This window comes from Uloborus diversus, chromosome 3 (assembly GCF_026930045.1).
Source record: "Uloborus diversus isolate 005 chromosome 3, Udiv.v.3.1, whole genome shotgun sequence".
Taxonomy (NCBI): Eukaryota; Metazoa; Arthropoda; class Arachnida; order Araneae; family Uloboridae; genus Uloborus; species Uloborus diversus.
Window position 1 is genome coordinate 124,870,152 of NC_072733.1, and position 26,078 is coordinate 124,896,229.

Consider the following 26,078-nt stretch of genomic DNA (forward strand, 5'->3'; position numbering starts at 1 on the left):
CTTTTGTTAAAAAATTACGGTCTGTATTAGTTCAAATATATGCGTCACAACAAAGGCGTAGCGATCGATGAAAGTTTTAAGATGGCTCATTATTGTGACAGTGAGTGGTTTGTCTTTGCGTCGCATGTATTACAGCTGCAAGTCTTAAACTAGAATAACTGCTTTAAAAAAAAATTTAAAAACTAAAATGTTGTGTAAAATCGTTTTAATGTAATAAATTTATGCCCAATTTTGCATCTATCGGTTTCTGGCTTTGTGTGCATGTAACGCGTCAACATTGCGTTTGCGGCTATATGTTCCTGTATGATTCTTGCTTCTTATCCTCCCCTCTAACATCCCTTAAAATATTGCCCAATAGTTTAGAGTCACCCTGTGTATTATTTTTTCCAGCATCATAAACTGAATTTCTTTATTCTCAATATTAAAAAAAATAATAAATAAAAAATAAAAAAGAAAACCTGCGTTATTTCCGTAAAATGCTGTTATGAGGTACAAAATTAATGATCAGTAAGAGGCAGATAAAAAAAGTACAATACTGTGCGTTCAGCATACAATAATAATAATAAAAAGCAGCACTACTTTTCACTACTGTACAGTAGATACAGTAATTATCATTAAACTAAAAAAATGGGCATGATGTTTGGTACTGTGCAGCTGATCAGATCGTTATCAGTGTTCTGCACATCGAGGATCTTTACCTCTTCTTTTAATTGTGAGAATTTTTCTCTTCCTTAGCTTTAGATCAAGATATGCACTTGAGTGCCTTTAAGTAAATGTAATTTTAAATTTAGGATGAAAAAAAAAAGGAAAATACGGAGTGGTTTACACAATAACAAAGAGAGATGAGGATTAGACGCACGGTTTGGGAACATTTGCCTTCAGTATACTAAATTCATGAAAGTACATGAACGAAGACAATATTTATAAGCTAATAACGAAACCGATACAGAAGCCTCGCCCTTAGCTTCCGAAAAATCTTGTGTTGTGCGCGAGGAATTCGTGTTAGCTCTGAGATACGTCACTTGTGAAAGCTCGCTTTATATCCATGTCGCGCAAGTTAAATCGCGAGTCCTCCAGTTCACTGTACATTAGGGTGTCCCAAAAAAATAAAAGTCGTCTTTTTTAAACGCATACCCTCTTATTTTTTTCCTTTTATATGAAAACCATTGTAAAAAAAGTTTCATGCAATTTGAAGCACGGTAACCCGTGCCGACTTGCGCCTAAAGGCCTAAACATGCAAATAGCACGTGTGTTCATAAGCAAGCGAACGCAGGCGACGCGATACTTTGCGAAGCTCAAAGTAGCTGTAAATAGTGCACAGAAAACAAACGAAAACAGAAAAGCATATGTTGGGGGGGGGGGGCTTATTCGGGCAATTTGAAAACCGTCAAACGTGTCAGTACGAATACAATGCGGTCAGCAAGCGCAGTATAGTCCTTCCATAGGGAACGAAACATGGCAGTGGAATTACTAAGTTCGAAAAAAGAGATATTTTTAATAGGAGTCGCGTAAAACACCAAATTACGGGCTCGAAACTTTCCTCTAACGGACGAGTTCTGTCTGTTTTGTTTTATGACATTCGAGAAGTAAATTTAACAGTCAGTGAAAGTGCATCTCGCTATTTGGGAAAGCATCATCTTTTGGGAAAAGGCAAGCATTCCCACCAAATCGTTGCTAAATTGTGTGAATAAACTTTAAAAACCTGTATCAAATTTGGAGAGACTTACAAAAAGATGCACATAAACTGCAAGAAGTATTCAGGCAGCGCCAACAAGAATTCCAGAGTAATTTAAACAATTTATTCAGTATTGCACATGCTTATGCACTTCGGTTAATCAAAATAGAGGAAGATGGGATTTTCTCTTTGAGCTGTCAAAGAAGAAAACAGGCGCATTAAATACGATTCCGCTTCAACATCCTCGGAAGTGTTTGAACCTGTACAAGAAGATTCCTCCTCGAAATCTAATGAAAACATTAATCCAGAAGATTTCCCTGAAACATTTAAATCAGTACCTGGAACAAGTTTATCAGAACTTGGAACAAGTATATTATAACCTGGAACAAGTATATCAGAACCTGGAAGAAGTATTCCAGAACCTGGAACAAGTATTCCAGAACCTGGAACAAGTAGTATCAGAACGTAGAACAAGTAAATATGTAATGAGCAGCGATTTTATTATTCCAAAATCAGTTGCTTCATTGGACAGGTGTCCAAGTATACGAGATTATGTGTTTATTCTTGAAGCTACTATTGACGCACTTGGGTGTAACATTGATGAATTTCCCATAGGTAAATCTTCAATTCAAAGAATTCTAAGCGAAAAGCGGAAGGAGCACGAGGAAAGAATAGAAATTAGTTTTCAGTACGAGGTACCATATGTAGTGAATTTACCTTGGGATATGAAACTGTTGCCTGCTTTGGGTGCTCAAAAATCAAAAAAAGATCACTTATCTATAGTTATTTTATATGGATGTGACGAACAACTCATTGCTGAGTCTAAACCGGATAATTCTACAGGAAAAGAACAAACACAGGCTGTTTGAAAGGCAGTTTTAGATTGGAATCTCGAAGACAAAGTTAAAACTCTCTGTTATGATACTACAGCTTCCAAAACAGGTCATTTAAGTGATTCTTGCACTATTCTTGAGCAAAAAATTGATAGAGAAATGCTTTCCTCTGCTTGCCGCCATCATATGTATGAACTGATCTATCTCGCTAAAATACAGTGCTATGGAGGAGCTGCAGAGTTGTCCCGAACTGTACCCTAACTTGGAAAATTTACTTGACTTTTACCGTGCTAAACTTACTAATACCCTTGCTAATACTACGGTCAGGGATGACTATCAAGATTTGATGGAACTGCCTATCATATTTTTAGGTGGAGATACAGAAAAAAAAATTAAAGTAAGACCATCGGGAGCCATGCACCAAGCTCGATGGATGGCTCGAGCGATTTACTCCCTAAAACTATTATTGTTTAGTTCACAACTAAAATTAGATACGAAGGAAAATGAAGCATTGTTTGATGTCTGCTTGTTTTTAGTGTGACCATGGCTTCAATGCATTTTCGCAGTCAAAGCACCCAAAAAAGATTTGTGCTTTTTGAAACAAGTGTACGAAAATGTGGACCCATATCTCAAAAGCTGCTCTACAAAAATTAATCCAGCTTTTATGGTATGGTTAATAATATTTCATTTCTTGATGTGTAAAAGACTGTCTCAATGCTTAGAGCAGTAAACGATGCAACTGAAAGAGCGGTAAAAATGATGCAGGACTTACATGGTTTGCTAACAGCTGATGATGAACAAAAACAATTTGTGTTACGTTGCGTTCAAGAGCTCCGAAAGCTCTATCCTAACTGCAAAAAAGCAAACATTGAAATAAAAATATGTACAGTAATGTTTCTTGTAGTCTAATATTGTTGTAAATATCTGCTTTAAATAAACTGATGTTGCGTGTAGTAAAGAATTATACAGTTAGCAATTATTCCACTGTAGTCGCAGTACAGGATTTCAGGTCCAACTTTGACCTCAAGTCGGCACGGGTTTCCCTTATTTTATTGCAATAAAATTTTTTTCTCATGTTTCTGAGGTGAAATGGAAAAAATTTGGAGGGTATGCGTATTCAATTTCACAAATTTTTTTTTCGACATTATATCTTGGGACACCCTACTGTACATATTATATATCAATGGTCGGAAGTAGCCCGCTACATCTAGCGAAACTACAGCAGTCGCTGCATTTTTTTCGTAATTTGTAGTGTAACGCGCTACTTTTTGAGAATAGCAGTGTAATGAATGAGTAGAGCGATAGAAAAAATAATAGTTTTTAGCTTTCCCCGGTGACTAGTTTAAAAAACAAACATGATTTAAACAAGTATGACTGTTGCAAATTTTATTTGCGTATGTTAGCAGGCGCAGTGATAAACAATAAGGCTAAAACTACGAGCTGACACGGCCTATCAGATATTTTCATACCGCATCTGTGCACTTTGTTTGACATCATCCATTTGTCTAGGATCAGTCATTGGTAGAAGAGTTTTTATATTTTACAAAATATTCCCTTTGAATAGTTTGTAGCTCAAAAAGAAAAAAAATATGCACTAGCAATAAATGTGTTTTTCTAGCAAATATAAATATTCAAGTGGATCTTGTTGAACTGCCCTGTCACGCGTCGTCGCATGTAACCTTTGTTCGTCAAACAAAATGCTTTCGTTTTCAAAGTCGTCCTTCTTTAATTTAAGTATTTTTTTGGTACGTTATATATTTTGGATTCTTTATGCTGGTCCGTCTTTTAGGGGGTCAATTCACCCCCTGGCTTTGAAAAAATAATATTTTTACATATAGGTGGAAATGGTTTTTGTTGTTTTCTGATGAAATTAGCATTGATTGTCACCCTTTACTCTTGCTCACCCCCCCCCCCCTAAACAAAGGTTTCTGTAAAATAAGATCAGGCAATTTTGACAAAACTCTTTTGCTTTTATAGTTGCTATACTTTTGCTTTTTTAAAACAAACTTCTTGTTAACAACGCTTTATCATCAGTTAGGTTTTCTAATGACGATAAAATCACGATCTAGGGACTTTTTGCTATCCTACATAGAAGAATGGAGAGTTCACCTTATTGGTCAACATAGAATTATTTGACGCAGCCACCTTAGACCGATTTTTTGAACATTAGTAATGAGTAACTGTACATGCACTACTGAGAAAATCAGGGAACTCAAGTAAAATTTTCTGAAGGCAGTGTGAAACTTTCGGAAACTATGAGGAAACTTGACCCCTCCCCCCTCCCGTAAAAACCCTTCACATATTCATACAAAAACCATTGAAAAAAAAAAACTTTAACTTTTTCAAAAAAAAATATTTTTTAGTTTTAAACTGTGTTGCCAGCCCAAATTTTCGGATCACAAACACCCCTGAGAAAAATATAGTTTAGAAAACTGTCCCTCTGTCCCTTCATACAAGAATGTATTGTTGCACATTTTGGAATCAAAATTTCTCAGTATCCCACCCAACAACTAAATATGTTTTATAGGGTTACAGTACTAAAAATGATCGAATTTCTGTTGTTGCTTATTTTAAAACTTTAAGTTATTTCAAATATATCGAAACAAAAAATTCTAGTCCTAACTGCGCAATTTAAAAGTAACGAGCAATTTTATGTCATGCTAAGTTTTTGAAAGCAATTAAAAAAATTCAAAATATGATTTCTCTCTCTCTGTCTCCCCCCCCCAATCTAGTGTTGAAATGTCACTTGAATAACTGAGGATTTTTCTAGTGAAGGAATAGCTTTGAAACAATACTTTCTGCAGTGCACGAAAAAAGAAACAATGTAAATAGCATATATTTACGAAAAGGGACATTTTTTATACCATTGAAAACCTTTTGGAGAATTTTCAAATAAAATAATTACAACAAACATGTAATCCATAAATCCTTTTCTGTGATCAAATAGTGGATACATGATACTTATTGACAAACTTACTTGCTCATAACGCCAGGAAAATAATTCTGGATGTCATGTAAGTGCGCTTGAAGTATCTATATTGAAATATAATAGAAGTACTAGAATACACTAAGACCAAAATATTGAAACTGATGAAAATACGGTTTGGATAAAAAACAACCACTCGTTAGACAAGCATCAGATTACTTCTACAAGATAAAAATAACTTTAAAAACCTTGTTGATAAACATTAGCTTTAAATATTCATGGTGTATTACGGAACCACAACAAACGATATAGATTTTTTGAGACTCCTTATCGCTAGATGGCAGTAGGAGTCAGTGATATTTTGAATTAGTGGCGCCATCTAGCTCTTATTCTGTTCATCAAAGCTTTTTGTTTCATGTTAGCTGGTAAATTGAGCAGCATTTCTACACCAAAACAACAGGTATCACTGAACCATGCGCTGTCTTTAAAAGGACATGTCAATGTAAACGGAAGGAAAATGGGAAATTTGAGACAATATTATTTTTGCCTGGAAACTATAGTACCCACAAGGGATAAAACAAAATAAAATTTGAAAACAAATATTCATTACTTGATCCCTACTAAACCTCCGTTAGATTTGAAACGAGATATTTAGAAGAGTAAACTTCATACCCAGTGAGGTAGCTGTCCTTTCACTTTGGCTAAATGTATCCAGCGTACTAGGGCCGTATCCAGAGGGAGAGGGAGGGGGGGGAGCGACGTCCCCCCCCCCCCCGAAACCCGAAATGTTTTGTACCGTAAAACAGAAGAAAGGTTTTTTTTTTTCTTTTTTAATTTCAAATGTCAGAAAAGAAAAATAACAAAGTTTTTTTTCTTAATTTTGTAACTATTAAACGAGTGAAAATTAGAAGAAATACAGAAAAAGCAATTTTAGTTCTCATTGCTGCAAAGCATACCTGAAATTTAGACCCTTAATTAGGAATTCCCCGCTCTCTTTCGTAATTCAGTCCAGGACCAAGGCCCCCTTGTCAGTTTAGCAGACTTGCCCTGCTCCAGGGGAGTGCACAGAAATTTTGGGGAACGTCAAAAATGACTTTTTCGGGGCCCCCTCCATATTGTTTACCCCTATTTTCACTCCTAGTTTTAAAAATAATGAACCCCCTTCAGGCTCGGGCCTGGACCAACAGGTGTCCCTTCTCCCCGCTGTGCATGCCCCTGCTCTCCCCCCCCCCCTAAGCTCCTATAAAACTTACATTGCACCGATTTCGAGCCGGGATCTCATCAATGGCCGGGCCCCTATAGTTTCCGATATGGCTAGTATCTAGTTACCGAGATGTGCCAAGTTCAGCTCCTTGATGCATCTTGAGTAAAAATTGCAAAAATCATGATTCTCGCGTTTTTGTAGCATATTTTTCAAGTTAAATTTTTGTGACTGATATGTTCCATGTCTTGCTATTTATTTGGTACCGAATTCAGGATTTTGGAAGTTCTTTTGTTATTGCTTGTTTTTATCTTACTCCTGCTGCATAATGTTAATATCTTAAGCATGAGAAAATAAATAACACTTACTCTACTCCATTTCATTTCCTGCACTACTTGTAATTGAAAAAAAAAATATTTGCTTTGAGAAATATTTCGTTATTTACTTTTAACTTAAAACTTGTGTGTCTTACAAAGTTATAATCATTTTGTAAGACTGTGCAATCAACTTCTGAAAAGTGCAAATGAAGTGCTTTAAATAGTTTCAATTGTTCTAGAGTCTTTGAAAATTATTTAAGTTTTTGAAATTCCTTGAAAATTCTTCAATTTCGTCTCTTATCAAGAAGTATGAATGTCCAAATGGCCAGAATATTACTCTTCCGTTCTTATTTTCTGAATTTCTATTTCATTTCTTTTAAACCATTTTACACAATTTTTATACTGTAGGACATTTGATGGAAAGGGGGGGGGGGAGTGATCAAAAACAGACTATACTAAAAGCCGATATGAGCAAATGACGATGTATGATTCTCTTTTCTCCTTTCTCGTTTTTCTTCTCTGTCGATTAATGTCAACGATTTGTCGAGTAAGCAATTTTTATTTTGAATGATTTTGATTTGCAAAAGAATGCATAACTTTTACAAGTTTATTTGGCTATTTTTCTTCATATTTTTGTAGTCTCAATTACCCCATATAAGGCCTCAAAATACAGATTTTTATATTTACACTCAGGAACATTGAAAATAACGCCCCAAGAAAGAAGCATTGGACTGAAGTGAAATTTAATGTACAGACTAATACAGATGAGAGATACACATGATCCCAAAATCTAGACAATTAAACTAATACAGGCTAAGAAATGAGATAAATACAGGGCTACTGCAATACAAGCCGCAATACGGTCCGAAATTGAGCTAATTAAACGTCTGATGTTGTTCTGAGGCAGATAGACACCAAAATTTTGAACAGTCACCTCTAAATCTTTCACAGAGTAGCACGGCGACATCTGGCATTTCAGCTGATCCCATACATGCTCTATAGGGGGCAAGTCGGGGCAGTAGGCTGGCCATGGAAGAGTTTCAAAAGGACGTACGAAATCTTGAGCAGCTCTAGCTGTATGCGGGCGAGCATTATCTTGCTGGAAAATTGCTTCTGGGAGGCGATTTAGGAACGGTCCTAGATGTGGTTGCAGAATGTCATTAACATAACGCTGGCCCGTTAAGGTTCCACGTACCACAACTAGAGCGGACCGGCTATCATAGGCTATAGCCTCCCGGACCACTATGCCCACTGTGCGGGTTGTGTGTCGTGTGATAGAATGGGTGGAGTGGTACCTTTCTCCAGGGCGCCTCCATATCCGGATACCATCTGACCCCAAAACGAATTGGGATTCATCACTGAGCACCCCCTTTTGCCCATTAGTGACATCCCACATCGCTCCGGCTTCGCACCATTGCAGACGGAATTGCCATGTTTCGGTGTTAAAGGGAGTACACGAAAAGGGCGCTTGGCCTGCAGATTTACTTCCGCAAGACGTTTGGAGATGGTTCGGGGAACAACTGCTACCCTTACATCTGATTGTATGGTGAAACGAGTCACTGTGGGATCCACGAGCGCTTGCCACATGATCCTTCCGTCATCTCTCCTCGTAGTCTTCCCGGTCGCTCCAGACACGTTTTTTTGCACGTGGGTACCATCTCGTGTCCACTGCCTCCAACAGTTTCTAACGGAACAATCCGAACGATTCACCCAGGCCAGCAACACGGCTCGTCGACCAGCCTGCAATTTTCATGCCGATGATCAAACCTCTCTCAAACTCGCTTAACTGTGAGAAACGTTTTCTAACTCGTCTATCTGGCATCCTTCACTCATTAAGGTTCTTCGACAATCCGGATGTAATCGTAACATTTACAAATCTTAAATTATGCACTGGTTTATATAACACCTTTATCCCGATGTCACCGATACTGTAGAGTAAACGGTCATGCGCATTGAAACCAAACTTGGATCATTTGCATATCAAATGTCACTCTTCTTATATGCAAAATTTTGCGACTGTATCTTTCTTCTTTCTTGGGGCGCTATTTTCAATGTTCCTGAGTGTATTTTGAAAAGAAATATCCCCCAGACCCCCTGAAATTATGGATGTTCTACATCCGACTTAAAGGGACACTCTCCTGTTTTCCTTACCACTACAAGGTGAATAAAAAATAATAAGAAATAAACATAAAAATAACAACAGTCCAACAGTGGAATCAATGAGAGCCATTTTTTTTTAAAGCTGAACACTTTTGATAGTTGATGTCTTAAATTTTCGTAAAAAATTCAGGATATGTTAGTGGTATTTCCTCGTCAACTGACCTGATTTTTCAAACTGTCTCCGCTCGATCATCCCCGAATGGGATGACATTTCATAGAGGTGTAGAGATGTCTACAAAACTAACCTATGTAAATTTTCAGGTTCCGAGATCCGAATCCTGATGATCTAGGATCTCCAAAATATAATGCTCCAAAATGGCGGATCAGCTTTGTGAGAAAAATTGCCATGTTGTGGTCAAGGTTACAGAAAACTTTATTACACTAGAAGCATGAAATTACGGAAGCTTAAAGTACATTTGGCTGTTGATTCCTTCTAGTATTTATGTGAGTTTAAGCTCATAAGATTTTGAGTAGCATGCATATAACTCGAGTAAAAACGATTTTTTATACTGAAATCATCATTTTTGAGACCGTTTAATTAAGTAATATGATTATGTCTCATGGTTTTCTGACATGAGTCTTAAACTACACCACGTAGAGCATAACTACAGCTCTTGCTTTAAGTTATTGACTCAGGCGTTATAGTGTAATTGACCTAAAACTTTGATTATTGTTGTTTCAAATTATCAACTTTGAGACCGCGTAATTAAAAAAGTTGATTAGTTGCCATGGGTTTCTAACCTGGACCTTAAACTGCACCACTTGTTTTATAACAACAGCTGAGCCCCATAGTTGCTGACCTTTAAACTTGGCCATTTTAAAAAAATCATCGACTTTGAGACCGTTTAACTACTAAATTCAAGAGAAACAAAAGCTATTTTATATTTTTCTTAGTACTATACTGTGGTGAGTAATTAATTCCATACTTATTTCCGAGGGTTACTCACTTCTTTAGCAGATATCAGGGCCCAAATAAAACAAAAAAAATTTAAAAAATTGCATTTTCAATTGACCTTTGCCCTCAAAGAGTGAGTCACCAAAGTATTTATACTAGAATGTCCCTAGTATCAAGTAGTATCCTTATTAAAAAGAATTGGCTCGGTTCACTCATTGCTTTTGAAGCAAATCAATCATATATTTAGCTCTTTTTTTTTCACAACCCTAAACTTTGACCCCTACTCAAAGACAAAAAAAAAAAAAAGTTTAAAAAAAAAAAAAAGAAACTTCACTTTTTCTTATCATAATACCAGTAAAAGATCCTGAAAATTTCAGGAAAATGGAAGGTGTCAACTATCAGGCCCCCATTCACTTTGTCCAGCTTAAAAAAAAAAATGACTCTTAAAATTCGAGACAAAAAACATGTTCTGTGTTAAATATTTTTATGCGTGTATGTGTGTCTACAGGGTATTTCAGAAGTCTTGGGAAAATCTTTAAGGGGTGGTATTACACATCAGGATCATAAATATAATGGCAAAAATAAGGGTCCTAAACGTCTTCCGAAGGAGATAGGCGCCATTCAAGTTTAGGGTACAAAATTTCAATTGATCATAAAAAACGGAAAAATTGATTCGTTTGCGGTTTTCGCTAAAATTATTCTTTTTATCAGTATTTTGTGGAAAATAAATTTTGAAGATGTAGTTTAAAAAATGCTAATATAGGGAGCTTTAGACTTTGGAGCAACGAACAACTATTTTTTTCCGCTGTTTTTGAATCTCGTTAGATTTTTTCTAATGCTTAGACTTCAACTTAAATTTTCAGCTCAAAATCAGAATCATTGGCCGTGATTAATTGCGCAAACTGAGCTCTGTTTAGAAGTTGAAATTCACTCTGTAAAAAAAAAAAAAAAAAAAAAAAAAAAAAAAAAACATTAAGTCAGAAGGAAACGAGCGATCTTTACGAAACTTAAAATGGATGTGGCCTATGACAAGATAAGGAAATGATTGCAAATTCAGAACAAAAGATTGCTTTATTAAGAAGTTATGATACAATAACGGTGATAAAACCGTAAGTTGTACAGCCTCCTTTGGCAGCCATACAAGTCAAAACGAGCTGATTTGTGCATCACATGACTTCCTTTTACTCCAATTTAATGTCATTTTCTTATTATTGGCAGTTTTAATGTGATTCAATAATTTACTTTCTAAATATCACCAACAATGGCCAAATTGAAACCATATTTAAAAAAAAAAAAAAAAAATCACCGAATTTGTCGCCAAGTTGGCGACTAAAAGAGTCGCGATATATCGCCAAATGTCCGCCAAATTATAACACCACTTGAGTTTACATCGAAATTAACAATGATTTCCCCGCAAAAAGGGGCAAAAGATCCCCTTTGGAACATCCGAATGCATCCAAAAAGGGAGGTGCACAACTAGACCACACTAGAAGTCTACGTACCAAATTTCAACTTTCTAGGATTTACCATTTTTGAGTTATGCGAGATACATACGTACATACGCACATACATACGTACATACAGACGTCACGAGAAAACTCGTTGTAATTAATTCGGGGATCGTCAAAATGGATATTTCGGGTGCCTATACGATCTTAGGACCCCCATCCAATCGTGGTCGGGTTGAAAAAAAAAAAAAAAAAAAAAACTCAACATTCATTTGGGGGCGAGCAAAATGGAAATTAAGGCCTATTTTTGGGTCAAAATTTTTTCGCGAATACAATACTTCCTTTACTTCGTAAAAAAAAAAAAAAAAAAAAAAAAAAAAAAAGCAGCTCAATATGCGAAATTACTTTTTATACGGTTGAGCTACCTCACCTCATGCGACCAGTTTAGACGAAATCCCTGCTAAAACGAACTTTTTTTTTCGTAAGGTTAATTTGCTAATATTAATACATATAGTGTTTTTAGTAGAATACAATCTACTCGAAAGAAGCAAATGATATGATTTCATATTATTTAAACTCAGGGATGCCCACACCCCTAAGAGCAAGGGCGCACCCCCTAACACCACGAAGACCCCCCCCCCCCCCCAAATCGGTAGCTCCCTAAAAAGAGGAAATACCTCTTAAAACACTGCCCTAAAATATTCCATTTGCGCAATCTGCGCCTTTACCCATCCCCCCTTTGCTGCTCAGCATTGGCAGATTTACAAGCTAGGGAAACGTTGCAATGCATTTTTGAGCCCCTTTCTCCACCACAGAACTACACAAAACCTTTATGTGTATTCTTGAATCTCCTTTGGTACCATTACGGTCGTAGGGGACCCTCGCGATTGTGTTCAGGATATAGAAGGAATGGCAGAAGGCTCCCCCCCCCTCTTTAAAAGTGATATGCAACGAATTGTAAGGAGTTCTTGGCCTTCGCAAATCTGCAACACTTGCTTGGAATAGTTCAGTGTGACTCATGAAAAAAAAAAAAAATTATTTGCGAACGGTCCCTCACGAAATATTGAATTTCGCTTATTAGATCGACGATGTGTCGAAATTTTTATGATATTGAACTGGAATTTGATTACGAGTAGGGATATCTATATGGTTTTCAAAATATGAAGGTTATAAATTGCTATCTTTTGCGCATGCGTGCTGAAAATGTAGTTGCTTTGAACATTCATATTTGCAGTCCTCGGCTGGAATTGACTGAGCTGGCGGTGTATTTCATGCCTTCATATTTCGTCACATTTTCAATCTTTTTATTTCAAATTTTAGCATTATGTTTCTCTTGTAGGCTGTTAAATATTCTGAAAGTTTGGTAGTGTTGCGGGGGAAAACTTTGCGTGTTATCAGCCAAAAACCTTCAAGTAAAATTTATATTTTTGAAAGAAATGCTTATTTTTGTGAATATAAGGGATACTTTCACAAAAATAAAATAACTTCTGCATAGTAAGTTAGCTTATTTCTGAAATTTAAGTTGTGGTTTAGTCCCAGCTATTTACGATAAAGGATGATTGAATACCTTTTTGCAATTTCTCACTTTGTTACTGGTCTCCTAAATGCATGGGTGATTTAATTTTCATTGAAAAATGACAGCTGGCGCATACTTTTTATGCGAAAAAAATTACAGAACTGAAAGGTCTCTTATTTCTCGAGAAATCCGTAAAAATGCGAATTTTGGAAAATGTCCCAGTACTTTTGGTGATACTATGTGTATCTTAAAGCCTTCTAAACTGAACAAGATGTTTTTATGAAGCTTTACATGTATTTATTATTTATTTCATAGTTTGAGACTTCAAAAGAAGTGTATTTTTCAATACTTCAAGCAAGAGCTTTTTTTTCTGCTCTCAATGTCAATTTCTTTTTAGATTATTTTTTAGTTTCCTTGATCCATTTTTCTTTGAAATCGAAAATTTAATTTGCTTCTTGAAAAAGATACAAAATGATAAAATAATTAGTGGATAACTTTCAAAGAATAATTTGTCATGTACACATGTACTGTATGTCATAGATAGCTACTATTTGGAGAATCGATTCGGAAGTTTTCAATTTTCTTGAAGTTCTCACCCTGATTCTAATAATCATTAAATACAAACGAAATTTTTTTTTGTACGGTTGGTAAATGGCTGTTGTATGTGACTACTAGTGCATTCCCCTTTTCACAAAGGTACTTTCAAAAAACGGAATTTTCGAGACTTGCCCCCTTCATTTTAAATACGAGATATGCTCCTGAAATAGTTTTTGTTCACAAAATCGTGTTTTTATAGTGCGAAAGCTTTCGTGTTTGTCATCAAGTACGCTGTCGGAGACTTCGTATGCATCACTAATTTTAAGGTCATCTTTTATTTCGCTGTATTCTTTTATTTCGCAAGCTTAAGAGAGTCCGTTATTTCTCAAATACTTCGAAAAATATGGTCTAGGGCTTTGAATCCGTTTCTTGCTGAATTATTCAATTTCAGGTTGAAATTTGTGAAGGTCTAAGAAACTGACTATCTAAAGTGAAGATTAAAGGTTAAGTACAATCCTCCTAGTTACAACTGCTTTTAGTGCTGGGATGAGAGATAACACTTTCGGTTTACATTTTGTTTGAAATTTTAATTGGAAAGCGATAATATAAATATGTAAAATCTCTGCAAAAATTAAGTTAAAACTGACGTCACTTAAACGTAAACATTAAAAGCAAGGTTGACTTTTTTAGTGGGTTCTGCTGGGCGTAGCAGTTGATTGACATTAACATCGACTCAGGTGTGTGAAGAATAGACAGTTTCTAAAAAGTAAATTTATTGGCAAGACGGTAATTGGTTAGTCTTTTTTGTGTGTATACTGTATAAATTATCAAGTATAAACGCCAAGGTTTTTTTTTAAAGTTTCAATACATTCTTTTTATTTTCCTTATTTTTTAATATGTAATGTTGTTTAGAGTAAATGTCAAGTATATATTTGATACACGTAGTCTACAAAACGAAATACATTTTTCCTTTTTTGAAATTGAAAAAGGAGTTACTTCCATTTTCCCCCTCTTTGGCGACTCCAGATCTGATATACTGAGGGTACGCGAGTCGGTGTGTGTGTAAAAGGGGTTCATATTTCTTTTTTGTCATCACACTCCTCCATTAAGTAAAACTTTGTTTAGCATATTAAACATCTCCATGCAATATCTTATTGATTTTAATAAATACGGTTGCATAGGTAGTTACAAGAGACAAAATAAAAAACTAATGTTATAAGTACGAAATATTTATTCATGGTTTAAAAAATCATCACAAACAAGTTGAAGGAGAAAATGATGCTGCTTTAGCATGCAACATCCGCAATTGTTCCTGATTCAACACTATTGTTGAAGTGATTGAGATGTGCTAGAAATTCTCGTCTTTCATGCGTCGCATCCAGCGTTGTTCTACTTCCACACAATTCTTGAGACTCTTATGTACTACAAATTCTCTCTCATGCATAACAGCTATTCAACTTTTGTAAAATAATTTCATTAAAACACATTCAATAAGTTTTCTAGTTAAGGAAATATTTTAAAAACTATCACAAAACACGAAACCGTTCAACAAAGTTCTGAAAGCTTAGCACCAGAACTGTTCATTATTTCGTTTTAGAAATAAATGAAATAGCAAAACTTTGTTGGTTTTAACACTATGTGTTATTTCACAGAATTCAACAAGAAAGTAAAATATTGGAAAAAGATCAAAAAACTAAAATTGAATATAAAAAGGTAAAAATTAAGGACAATAGCACAATTACATAAAACGATATGTTCGGATGCATTTATACACTGAGTGCCAACCTAGTTGCTCTTAGCAGATGACGAAATGATATGAAAATAATTTTTTTAAATCAATAAGTTTGTTTCGAATATAATGGAAAAAATCTAGTTTAAATTAATAATGTAATTGAAATTAAATATAATCTATACAATAAAAATAGATTTTACAACTAATTTACCCGACTTTAAAAGCTGCTACTTCTAACAAATAAATAAACTAGTATGCGGTTATTTTTTTCGCATTTTGATATGAATAAAATTTTACATTTTTTAAAAATATGCCGCTATTATGATGCAAGTTTTAAATATTGATCATAAGTGAAGCATGATAAAATTACTGAAGTAATGCATTGATGAAAAGATTTTAATTTTTTTCTAAAAATGGTACTTTTTCACCAGTCGGCCTGACAACAACAGCTCGACAGAAAATTTCTTTCTGTTGAAGCCAACTATATGAATTGTCGAACATCAGGATATCTAAAACAAATACAAAAAAGTGTTATCATGTATTCTAAATATCTCAAATGACAGGATAATAATTGCATAACAGAAGTAACCAGGGCCCGATCAAGCTTTTGGTTTAATTTAATGCCCTATCACAAGACAATCCGCACATTTAAAATAGCCTTTTAAAAAAGAGACTAAAGAAAAGTTTTACCTTATTTTGATGCCCCTAAATTATTTTGCTCAATTCCACGGATCCGCTGGACCGTGCGTTAATCGGGCCCTGGCAATAATTCGCTAAAGGCAACATAATTCAGAAGAATTGAACGGACAATGCTCAAGAACAATTTAAATGCCATTTCAGTTTTACTTCATTTGATGAGAATTGTTAAAAATTTTATTTCATGCCAAATATAATTCCAAAAATGAGGTTAGAAAGCTTGAAACAAGGAAACCAAAGAATGAGGTTCGTTGTTTTAAGATGCATGAACGAAACAGTTTTACAGTAATTGGACAAACTTTTTTTTTGATAAAGTTAAAAGCTCGTAAACGTCTCTTCTAAATTATGAAATTTTAATGTTGTGCCAGTGTTGATTATGTCGCTGAATCATCACCACACACCGGTTGTGTAAACTAAATTTGCGAGTTTTGTAGCAAGAAAGAGCCTTAAATTTAGATTTTAAACGATTAATTAGTACTTTTTTTTTTCTTTTTTGAGATGCGTTTCTTCTATTGCTCAGGTGCGATACGTTTGCAAGTATGATTCCTTTCCATTGCTTGCCAGAAACTTTTTGACAGGCTTCATGGTTGACAAGATGGAGTCTTAATGAAGAAACAGTGACTATTTTTGTAGTAGAACTCTACTTCTTTCTTCTAACAGATTCTTTAAACTCAGAAACATGTACGTTAAATTCTTTTTAATTTTCTCATTTATGTAGTTATACTTCTTTCTAGAGTCTGTGCAAAATTGTTACAGATATTAATTCATACAATGACTTGACGAAGGAACAATAAGAGCTTTATTGCAGAAACAGTGGTTCATTGTTTCACTAAAATATATAAACCTATTTCCCAACTAGTCACAAGAGCAAGACCAACTTCAAAAAAAGGTCAGTACCACACTGAGGGAGACTTGAGTTTTCCTCTTAATAGCCATATCTGACATCACTGCATATTTTACAAACATAATAATCACACAAGAACACACAGGCACAAAGTCACAGAGTGGTGACATTCGATCCCGATTAGAGAGACAGGAAGTCAATTTGCTTGAAAACTGCGTTAGGGATGGGAAACTTTCCGCCTTTCTTTGGTGTGTTATGAGGTCTAATCAGTCATTTACAGTTAGCATCATAAAAAAAAAGTGAATCTTATACACCGACAACACTACTTCGAAATAATATATTTTAAAACAATACTCATTCAGTAATTTTGCTTATGTTACATTACTATTTTTTTGATTCGTATGATGTAAAATATTAGTTTTCTATTTAAAAAGTTAATAAATGCAGAACAATAAAACTTCAAATTTTGATTGTGCACCGTCTTGTTAGCCAAATGTAGGGTAGTCTTTGAGTGCAAAAACTTTTGCATCCCTGCCATGTCATCTTCACTCAAATTGCTTCAATAAATTTAAAATTCCTCGCCAAAAGCTTTTAACTAAAAAAAAAAAACGCAGCTTCGATCTGTGGTATTTTAGTTTTCTGTTTATTTACCTTTCCTGCTATAGGTTTCAAGAAATGAAGTTCTAAGACAATTTGCTATTTTCCCCTTTCGTAGCTATTATTATATTGGATTCGAAAAAAAGGAACTGTACTAAAAAATAACGTAAAATTTGCATTGGTGTTGAAAAAAAATATTTAATAATGTGATCATGTAACTGGCTAGTCTGCATTAAACACTTTTTTTCCCTTTTCCAGCGGTTTTAGTTTGCGCAGAAGAACCGACTCAGCAAGATTTATTAAAAATAAATTTAGTTCATTTATCTAAAGAATCTACAGAAATAATCTTATTGAAAGAGAAGTTGAAACATCTTGATTAATTTTCCATAAAACTGTTAAACTGACATACATGGGAAATTGAACAGAATGATTACGAAATTGTAGATAAGAGTATCCGTGAAGGGGAGGGGGGGGGAATTCTGCTTCTGGACAAAATGTGAAAAGGTATATATTTCTTTCTCCATGAGTGTAGCATATTGAAAGTTAGTTATATCCTCACACAGACTCAGAACTAATGTCATAAAGAACAACCACTGTAGTCCTAGAAAATTTGGCTGTTGTGAGAAAACTATAAAAGATATCAATTTTAGCAGAAAGTTAAGGACTTTTAAAAATTCCTTCTAACATGAAACAAACTACAGAGATATCCTCTTCTGCGGGAACAGATACACCAAACTAATGACAAGAAAATTAAAGCTAGATTAGGTGCAAAAGCAAAACTACAGGCATCATAATATTAAGGCATTTTCAGCAGTAAATTCCTAATGGAGAAAAAATAGTACTACAATAGTATAGCGTACTATATTACAAAGAAAGCAATCCCCCTTTGTATTTTCCATGTAAAAGTTAAAAAAAAAAGAAAAGTTACTTTCTGAAAAGTAGACTTAATACTTTGTACTTAAAAACCCATTCAAATATTCTCAACATTCGATTAGATATTTCTATTATGGTGATGAGTAGTAACATAATACTCGATTGATCTTGCCCTCATCTGATTTTTATTATTCTTTTGTTGACTAACAACGAGTAGAAGTAGTTGCTATGTTTATGACAAACATAACATATACAATTCTGCAGCATCTTAAATTGTACCACAGGCTGCTTACCACAGCAATAAAACATTCTTTACCTTATGATTGCTTATCCCAATAACCAAATAAGTTGGTTAATTTTGCTTTGAACTGTCTTATTGTTTCTTGTTATTGTTTTCGAGGAATGCGTGGCCCGAAAATCTTCGTTATCTGCGCCCATGGCTTCGAGAAAAGTTTCAAGTTTTTCTGCACTTATCAAGCCATTGGGAATGTCAAGGGTTGTTATCCTTTAACTATTTTACATCTGTCATTATGATGGTCGCTGTCATTTCTTTTCATCTGCATTAGCTTGCATTAGAGTTACAATATCCTCGGAAATGATAACATTCGCATCTGCAAATATATAATTTACAAACTCTTCTCCACAAATTAAAAAAAAAAAAAGGCACCACTTGTTTTCAAGGTTTATGTCTTCTCCTTAACTTTCTGTTGACTTGAGAATTTTTCAAAAAAAAAAAAAGCGCTGATGGGGAAGTCAATAGAAGTTGTATGAATCACAAAAATATTGCTCGCTTTAAAAGGCTTTTTTTCTCGTTAAAAGCGAGACTCAACACTGTTCCAACCAAATCTTTGATTTCCTGGCAAAATCAGAGTTTTTGTTAAACCAGGGCTCAGCGTAAGCAAGTTCGACTGCATGTAGAATTTAAAGCGGTCTTTGGCCTGCGGGTGAAGACAGCCACTAAATTTCATATCATGCGCACAAGTTCAAAAATTTGTTTTACTGTTATCTGAAATTTAACTTTAGAAGCAGTTTAAGAATATTGAACATTCAAAGGGTTTAGTGAGATTTTGTCTCCTCCAACGCCAAATTTTACTTACTCCAATGAGCAAAACCATTCCCAAAACCATTCCCTCAATATATATATATATATATATATATATATATATATATATATATATATATATATATATGTATATATATATTTATATATGATATTTATTTATTTGATCTTACATACGGAAAAATATTAAAAGCCAGCCACAGATATCAAAAGCCAGCATTAGATAAACCACTCCAATAAGGCAACTTGACTGCAGAGGCTTATTTATTTCTAAAAATAATCTCAAAAGTTAAAAACCTTATTTCTTCCATATAATATTTTTAAAAAATAACATTTGACATGCTAATTTTTTACATACTATGTTGAAGTATTTAACTGCTCTCATATACAAATTCTAGATGTGTAAGACACGATTTTACCCCTCTGAATTCCTTTAAGCGTGGTAGGATGTGTGGAACTTCAGATGTTAATATTTGGTTGAATAAAGTAAATTATCTGTGTTACACTCCAAACCATACAATTGTTTCATTCTTATGCTTAACAACTTGTTAAGCTTAAGTAAACGAGAAAATTTGGCAGCATTATGAAACTGTGATAGGATGTGAAATATTTTTGGAAACATATTTACTACACAACTGAAATGACATTTTATTACTAAAAGTAATTATAATCAGGCCCGGCTCTTGGGGTAGGTGACCTAGGCGGTCGCCTAGGGCGGCAAAGTTCGAAATGTTCTTTTTAAGTATGAATGTCTGTTTCAGCGTCATAATATTCACTGCTTCAATGCTAAAAAAAAAATAATAAATTTAGAGTGTGTACCAGTGCTTGGATATGCAAAACATTGTTCGGAGTTTAACAAAAAGTTCAATTTAATTTTAGAGGCGGAAGATTTAACGAGTGACTTTAAAGTCCTTTAAAAATATTTATATCTGTTTCAGTGCCATAAGTTGCACTACTTTAATGCTAAAAAAGATAATTTAAAGTGTGTACCAGTGCTTGGATATGCAAAACCTAATTTGGAATTTAACAAGAAACTCACTTTAATTTTAAGCACCTTACAATTATTTTTATTTTATTAATATATTATTTTATATTATTATTCAATAGGAGGGGGGTGGCAATATTGCCTAGGGCGGCAGAACTACTAGAGCCGGTCCTGATTATAATACTATACAATGATGATTCTTTAGAGATGGTTTTATGTCACAAATCATAAAGGCGATAGTTGTTTTAATGATTTTCGCCAGAGGCAAATGTGCATGCAACCAGAGGCTCTGATACTCCAACTGTCGAGCTCCCCGGAAGAGAAAGATTATAAGTGATCGGAATGCGCAAAAACTTCATTACGATGAGAAATTTTCAAACAAGATTTAGTAAATCACTACCATCTTGAAAGGCGGATTAAGCAGCTGAAATATTTATGTTGTTTATACATGGGAAACTATAACGGGACGAACATTAATCAGAAACGAAATGCTAGGAAAGTTTCGGAAAATATTTATACGAAGTCGAACAAAATATGACGCATCATACCGCTGCAAAATTGATTAGGTCTCATGATCTCCTACTCCTATTTCAGTTGGAATGCACATCAAAATCTACCCACAAACTGTTGTTTGTAACCCCGTATTGCAAGGAGGCTCCCATTCTGTAAACCCCTTTTAGCTCAGCATCGATCTTACAGTGCGTTGTCACAGGGAGTGGAGAGGGGGGGTTTATACTTTTTAGGAAAATTCGAGTTAGTGAACTACTACAGGAAGAGTTTAGTGCTATCCCTCCAGAACCTTTGGTGTCAAGCCATATTGCCAACACCAGTATGATATCAATGTACATGTCAGGAACATTTTCTTACCACCGCCCCCCTTGCCGAGAGAAAAGTTCTGGCTGCGTTAGTGGTCAGTTATTCTTTTTTTGTCCCATTTTTTTTGAATCACTTTGTGCTTTCTCTATGTTGCAGTAAAAATACTGATGATGTTTTAAAAAATCTTGTTCTCCCATTTTCCATTTTGTTGGTGATTTCGGCATTAAAATTTTAAAAAGCACACAGAGTACCTTTACATATCAAGAATGGATAAGAGTATTTTCGAAATTTAGTTCCACAAAATTTTTATAAATCATTTAAAATGTAATATTTTCTTTCTAAGGATCCCCAAATTTTTTTTTCATTAGTTCTAAACAAGTTTCCAATCAAATTTGGAAAAAATTGATTGGAAAATATAAATAAACAAAATGATGGGAAAAAAAATCAAGTATCAAATGAAACGTATTTAAGTATTAAAATTATCTATTAGCCTATTTTATTCAATTATATAGCATCACATAGTAGTATAGTGTAACGTGACTCATTGTTTAGACAGAGTCAAAATACTTAAAAATAACGAACCTAGCTTTCTCATGGCATCATAGATTTGATTAACAGTAGTCAAGATACTTAGTTAAAGAATTGAAATTGCACAAAGATTTGGATTGTACTTTGAGTCAGAATAGAAGTACTTTTAGCTGTGCGACATTTGTTCTTATTGTAAATAAGTTTTCTTTACTGAATATTACTTTAGTACTGTTCTTAATTTTTAAATCTTTTATCTAGAATGTAAAAATAAATATCTATTTTGGTCAAAAAGGTATTCATATCTAGGGTCTATCATATTCAACCATTCAAAATATTAATAATTATATAATAGTAGTACGAAACAAGATCATTTATAGCGAACGCGAAAAATCTTAATGACTGCACTACAGGGAAATTGCAGTTTCAAAAGCAGCATATTACAGCCCCAGTTCGTAGAACGCTATTTATAAATACGGATTTGCAGACAATGTTTATAAGTCATTTCCTAATAACGTAATTATGAAGAAATGAATGGACATTAAATTGAATAGTAGCTTGAAAATTGTGACAAAACTCTCTGCTACAGTTAAAATCAAAACTGAGAAACACTCATACTTACATGTTCCGGGATTTTCACACTGATACATTCCTGTCTCACAGGCAACATGTGCTTCTACCCTCTGTTTCGGAATTAGTTCTCTAGGCTTTTCCTGAATCTTATCTATTTCTTTGAAGTAAAGACCAAAACCAATGTCTCTGTTCTCAGTTTCGAATTCCCATTCAATTAAGGACCCAGGCTCATCTACATGCAAAACAACGTTGACTTTAGACATTCTTGATACGTGAAGCTTCTTCACACCTGGTTGGTAGCATAGGCGTCGAGTACTGCTGCGGAAGTAGTAGCTTGGAGGTACAGGGCCGCCCTGGTTAACCTGTGGACATAGAATTTCTTTCATATAAAGTAGACATTTATAATTGGGCATTTCTACGGTAAAAGATGTAGCAATTATTGCATAAAGAGCCCTAAAATGACTCGAAATATATTAGATTCTTGTTTCATTGCATGAACTTGAAGAGCATGGACTAACTTCTATATAAAACATTCAGATTTTTCGCACAGTAACAGACGTATCTCCTAAGCTACGTTCTTTACGGGGCCAAAAAATTACTTAAACTATGTTTCCAGAAACCTTCAAAATTTCATTGCATTATATATGCTCTTCATACATTTCATGCAATGAACTAAGAATCTAGCATATTTTGTAACTTTTGTAGGTTGCTTTGTGCAACAAAAAATGAATCCATCAAAATGTAGTCGCCCAATTGCATCAATACAGAAATTTATTACTGGGTCGTTTTTGAGTTCAGAATTATTTTAGGGTCAGTCAATAAATAACGAGGCAGAGGCTATAAAACAGATTTTATTCGACATTTTTCAAAAATACTGACCGAAATTGTTTTGATACTTATCCCTCTCGGAAATTAATCGCATAATTCCGTGCTCATAAAAGAGTCTTTTTGCTGCTGCTGGACTACTGGAGACAATTACGTACGCACTCTTTTACTTCATCGTCTGAATGAAATCGTTGTCCCTGAAGGGCCTTCTTGAGTTTCCCAAACATGTGGGATCATATGGGGATAGATCTGAACTATAAGGAGGGTGATTCAAGTTTTCCCACTTAAATCTCCTCCAAAATTCCTTTTTTGCATTTGCTATGTGTGATTCTGGTAAACTTTCACGTGCGGAAATTTAAGTCTGAAGTCTTGAACCACCTCCCTTATAGTCCAGATATATCCCCATATGATCCCACATCTTTGGGAAACTCAAGAAGGCACTTCGGGGACAACGATTTCACTCGGACGATGAAGTAAAGGAGTGCGTACGTAATTGGCTCCAGCAGCACCCAAAAGACTTATTAGCACGGAATTATGCTACTAATTCAAACTGGCTTCTTAGTTCAAACTTTAATGGAGTTGGTTGGTTGTATTTGGTTTAATGGCGCAAGAGCCTTTATAGACTATACTGCGTCAACTTTAAAGAAGTAATTCATGTTTTCTAATATTCTATTGAAAAACATTATTAGCCAATGCTCTGAGGGTTTTTCTCACTTAGGTTTAAAGAAATATTAAGGACCTTATTTCAGATTCATTCTGTGAGCAACGCCTTAAACTTTTAAGTCGGTACTTCACCAATGCAGAAAAACGTTTGAAAACAAGAACATAGTATTGAATCCCAGAACGACATAAGTACTAAGATTCTAGTTTCCCCACAGTGGAAAGCTAATCCAACTATATTCGTAAAAATCTCAAGGAAGGCCTTACAAAAATCTTAGTGTTTTTCTTTATGTTCGCTGAATGTGAGCACTGAATTGTTCACTGTATTTAGATCGTCCAAAATCATGTGTTTAGTATCAAATAATTTTTAAGCTTAGAAAAAAAAAATGTATTCATTAGTCATGCCGTTCCCATACTCATTTGAAAAATTGTACCACATTATGTGGTAATCCAATGATATCTAATGAGTAAATTTGAGTCACAATATACGGTAAACTCCAAATTATCGGCGGTCGGATTATCTGTGGGTCTCTTCGCAATTTTTTTTTAAAACTTATGATTGTGTTATTGTTCGCTTTTAGATTATAAAAACATTTTTTACATTCAATGTTAGTTGATGCAATGTAGAAATATTTTTGTTATATTTTAAATGCATGCGAAAGTATTATTAATATTTCTTAGCTATTTTATTCACTAAATATCGTTTTTTACCTATTATTCGAATTATACTCGGTTTTCCCTTATCCGCGTTTACCGTACCATCCTATTCCGCGGTTAATCGGGAGTTTACTGCATTTAATACCGCAACGCTCTTATTTTATTCCTTTTGTAATTTTTGGTATAAAATGGAAGAAAGCACTCCTAAATTCATGTACAGTTATCCAAAATTAAAAAGTAATTATTAGCAGGGTTCAAAGCTATCCTGCCTTTAGGTTAACTTTGAGTCACATCAGAGGTGGGATGCAAAATATGCCACCGAGGGTGTTTACTTGGCTTAAAAAGCGAATTGCATAAGTAGGCGAAACAGCTAGCCGCAGGAGGTGGGTAGTTAATATATAAAATCCCGGTACATGAAAAACGACATCAACTTTGCTCTATATAGCCTTTTTAGTACTCAAGTGTGATTATTAAAACTTACGGTAGTTGAGCATCGAGGATCACCATCAGGATCTATTCTGTTGCCACCCAAAGCCACTGGAAGTACATCATCAGAGATGTATTTGCGCAATTCGTCTTGCCAGCCGTCTAAAAATAATTTGGGATCAATTAGCAGTAATAACATGAAGCAGTTGGCGGTGCTTAATGTAGCTGCTAAAAATACTTTCATTCATAGATGGATGTTCTATTTAACTGTCCTTTACAATATTGTTTGTTCGGTTTAAAATACAGTACCATTGAGATCATAGTGATTGGACGTAGCAGTTATTAAAGATTATTACTCTAAATAGAAATTTACTGACTATAAACTAAGACAACTTTGAAACCAAATTAAGCATTTGAAGTAATTTCTTCCCATTGCGTACTTAAGAAAAGCAACATAAAAATAGCAATCACAGAAGACAGGGTTGCGTTCAAGTTTTATATTGCAATATTGCAAGCAGCACCACGGATAACAACTTCTTTTTAAATATGCAAACGATTGCTATAATTATCAAAAATTGTGTACATAATTTCTTCAACAAGAAACTTTACATGTTTTCATTAAATTGTATTTTCAGTCTACTACAGGTCTTAATATTCTACCTTTGTTTAAAATACAACTGTATGCATGATATTTAGACTGATCATATAATTGCGAAGTTTTTTTTCTTTTTGACACAATACACTGCAATTGAAATAAATATAGTTGACTGGAAAAGATTCAACGAAGTTTGTATTTATATCGGTTGCATTAAATATTTTCTTTAAATATGATTTTTTTTCTTTAATAATGTTCTTTTAAGTCATCTTCCTCTGTTGGGGCAAATAAGAAATGTTGTAGAAATTTTTTTAAAATACCACCCAAAAAAGATATTTTAAATTCATAACTCAATAGGACAAAGTAAGGACTAAGTGAAGAGGAAACTAGATGAAGACAAGGACGTTTGTTCTGTGAGAAGCTAGTTTAAAAAGAAATAATAATGAACTAAAAAAATTGTCCAGATACCTTTGTATATTTTGAAATTCATTCAAACGAGCGAACAGAAAACTAGCTTGGCACATAAACAAAAAAACTTTCTAAAGGGTGGAGATAATTGGATTGTGTGTGGGAAAATTCCTATTTTCATTAAGTGAATTATGTCTACTTCAAGTCGCATGATCCATTTCTTAGGATTGGTGCAACAGTAACTTTAACATTTTAAATCGGCTTTTTAAAAATAACTTCAATAGTATAAATGAATTAG

The 26,078-nt window shown here is 34.3% G+C and overlaps 2 protein-coding genes across 4 annotated transcripts in view; both read right to left on the bottom strand.

The window, feature by feature from the left end:
• Nucleotides 1-5,681, bottom strand: part of LOC129218366 (SEC14-like protein 4) — a 144,215-nt gene extending 138,534 nt beyond the window's left edge. Inside the window, exon 1 of the mRNA XM_054852610.1 lies at nucleotides 5,486-5,681. The gene's annotated coding sequence lies outside the window, so the exon portion shown is untranslated. The remainder of the gene's footprint in view (nucleotides 1-5,485) is intronic.
• Nucleotides 5,682-14,730: 9,049 nt separating this feature from the next.
• The window catches only part of LOC129218428 (SEC14-like protein 2), a 116,723-nt gene continuing 105,375 nt past the window's right edge, over nucleotides 14,731-26,078 (bottom strand). For all 3 annotated transcript variants that reach the window (XM_054852686.1, XM_054852685.1, XM_054852684.1), the window contains exons 11-13: nucleotides 24,833-24,939; nucleotides 22,259-22,571; nucleotides 14,731-15,749 (exon numbers count right to left, since the gene is read on the bottom strand). In XM_054852686.1, coding sequence (XP_054708661.1) covers nucleotides 15,637-15,749; nucleotides 22,259-22,571; nucleotides 24,833-24,939 — 533 coding nt within the window. In that variant the 3' untranslated portion in view covers nucleotides 14,731-15,636. The remainder of the gene's footprint in view (nucleotides 15,750-22,258; nucleotides 22,572-24,832; nucleotides 24,940-26,078) is intronic.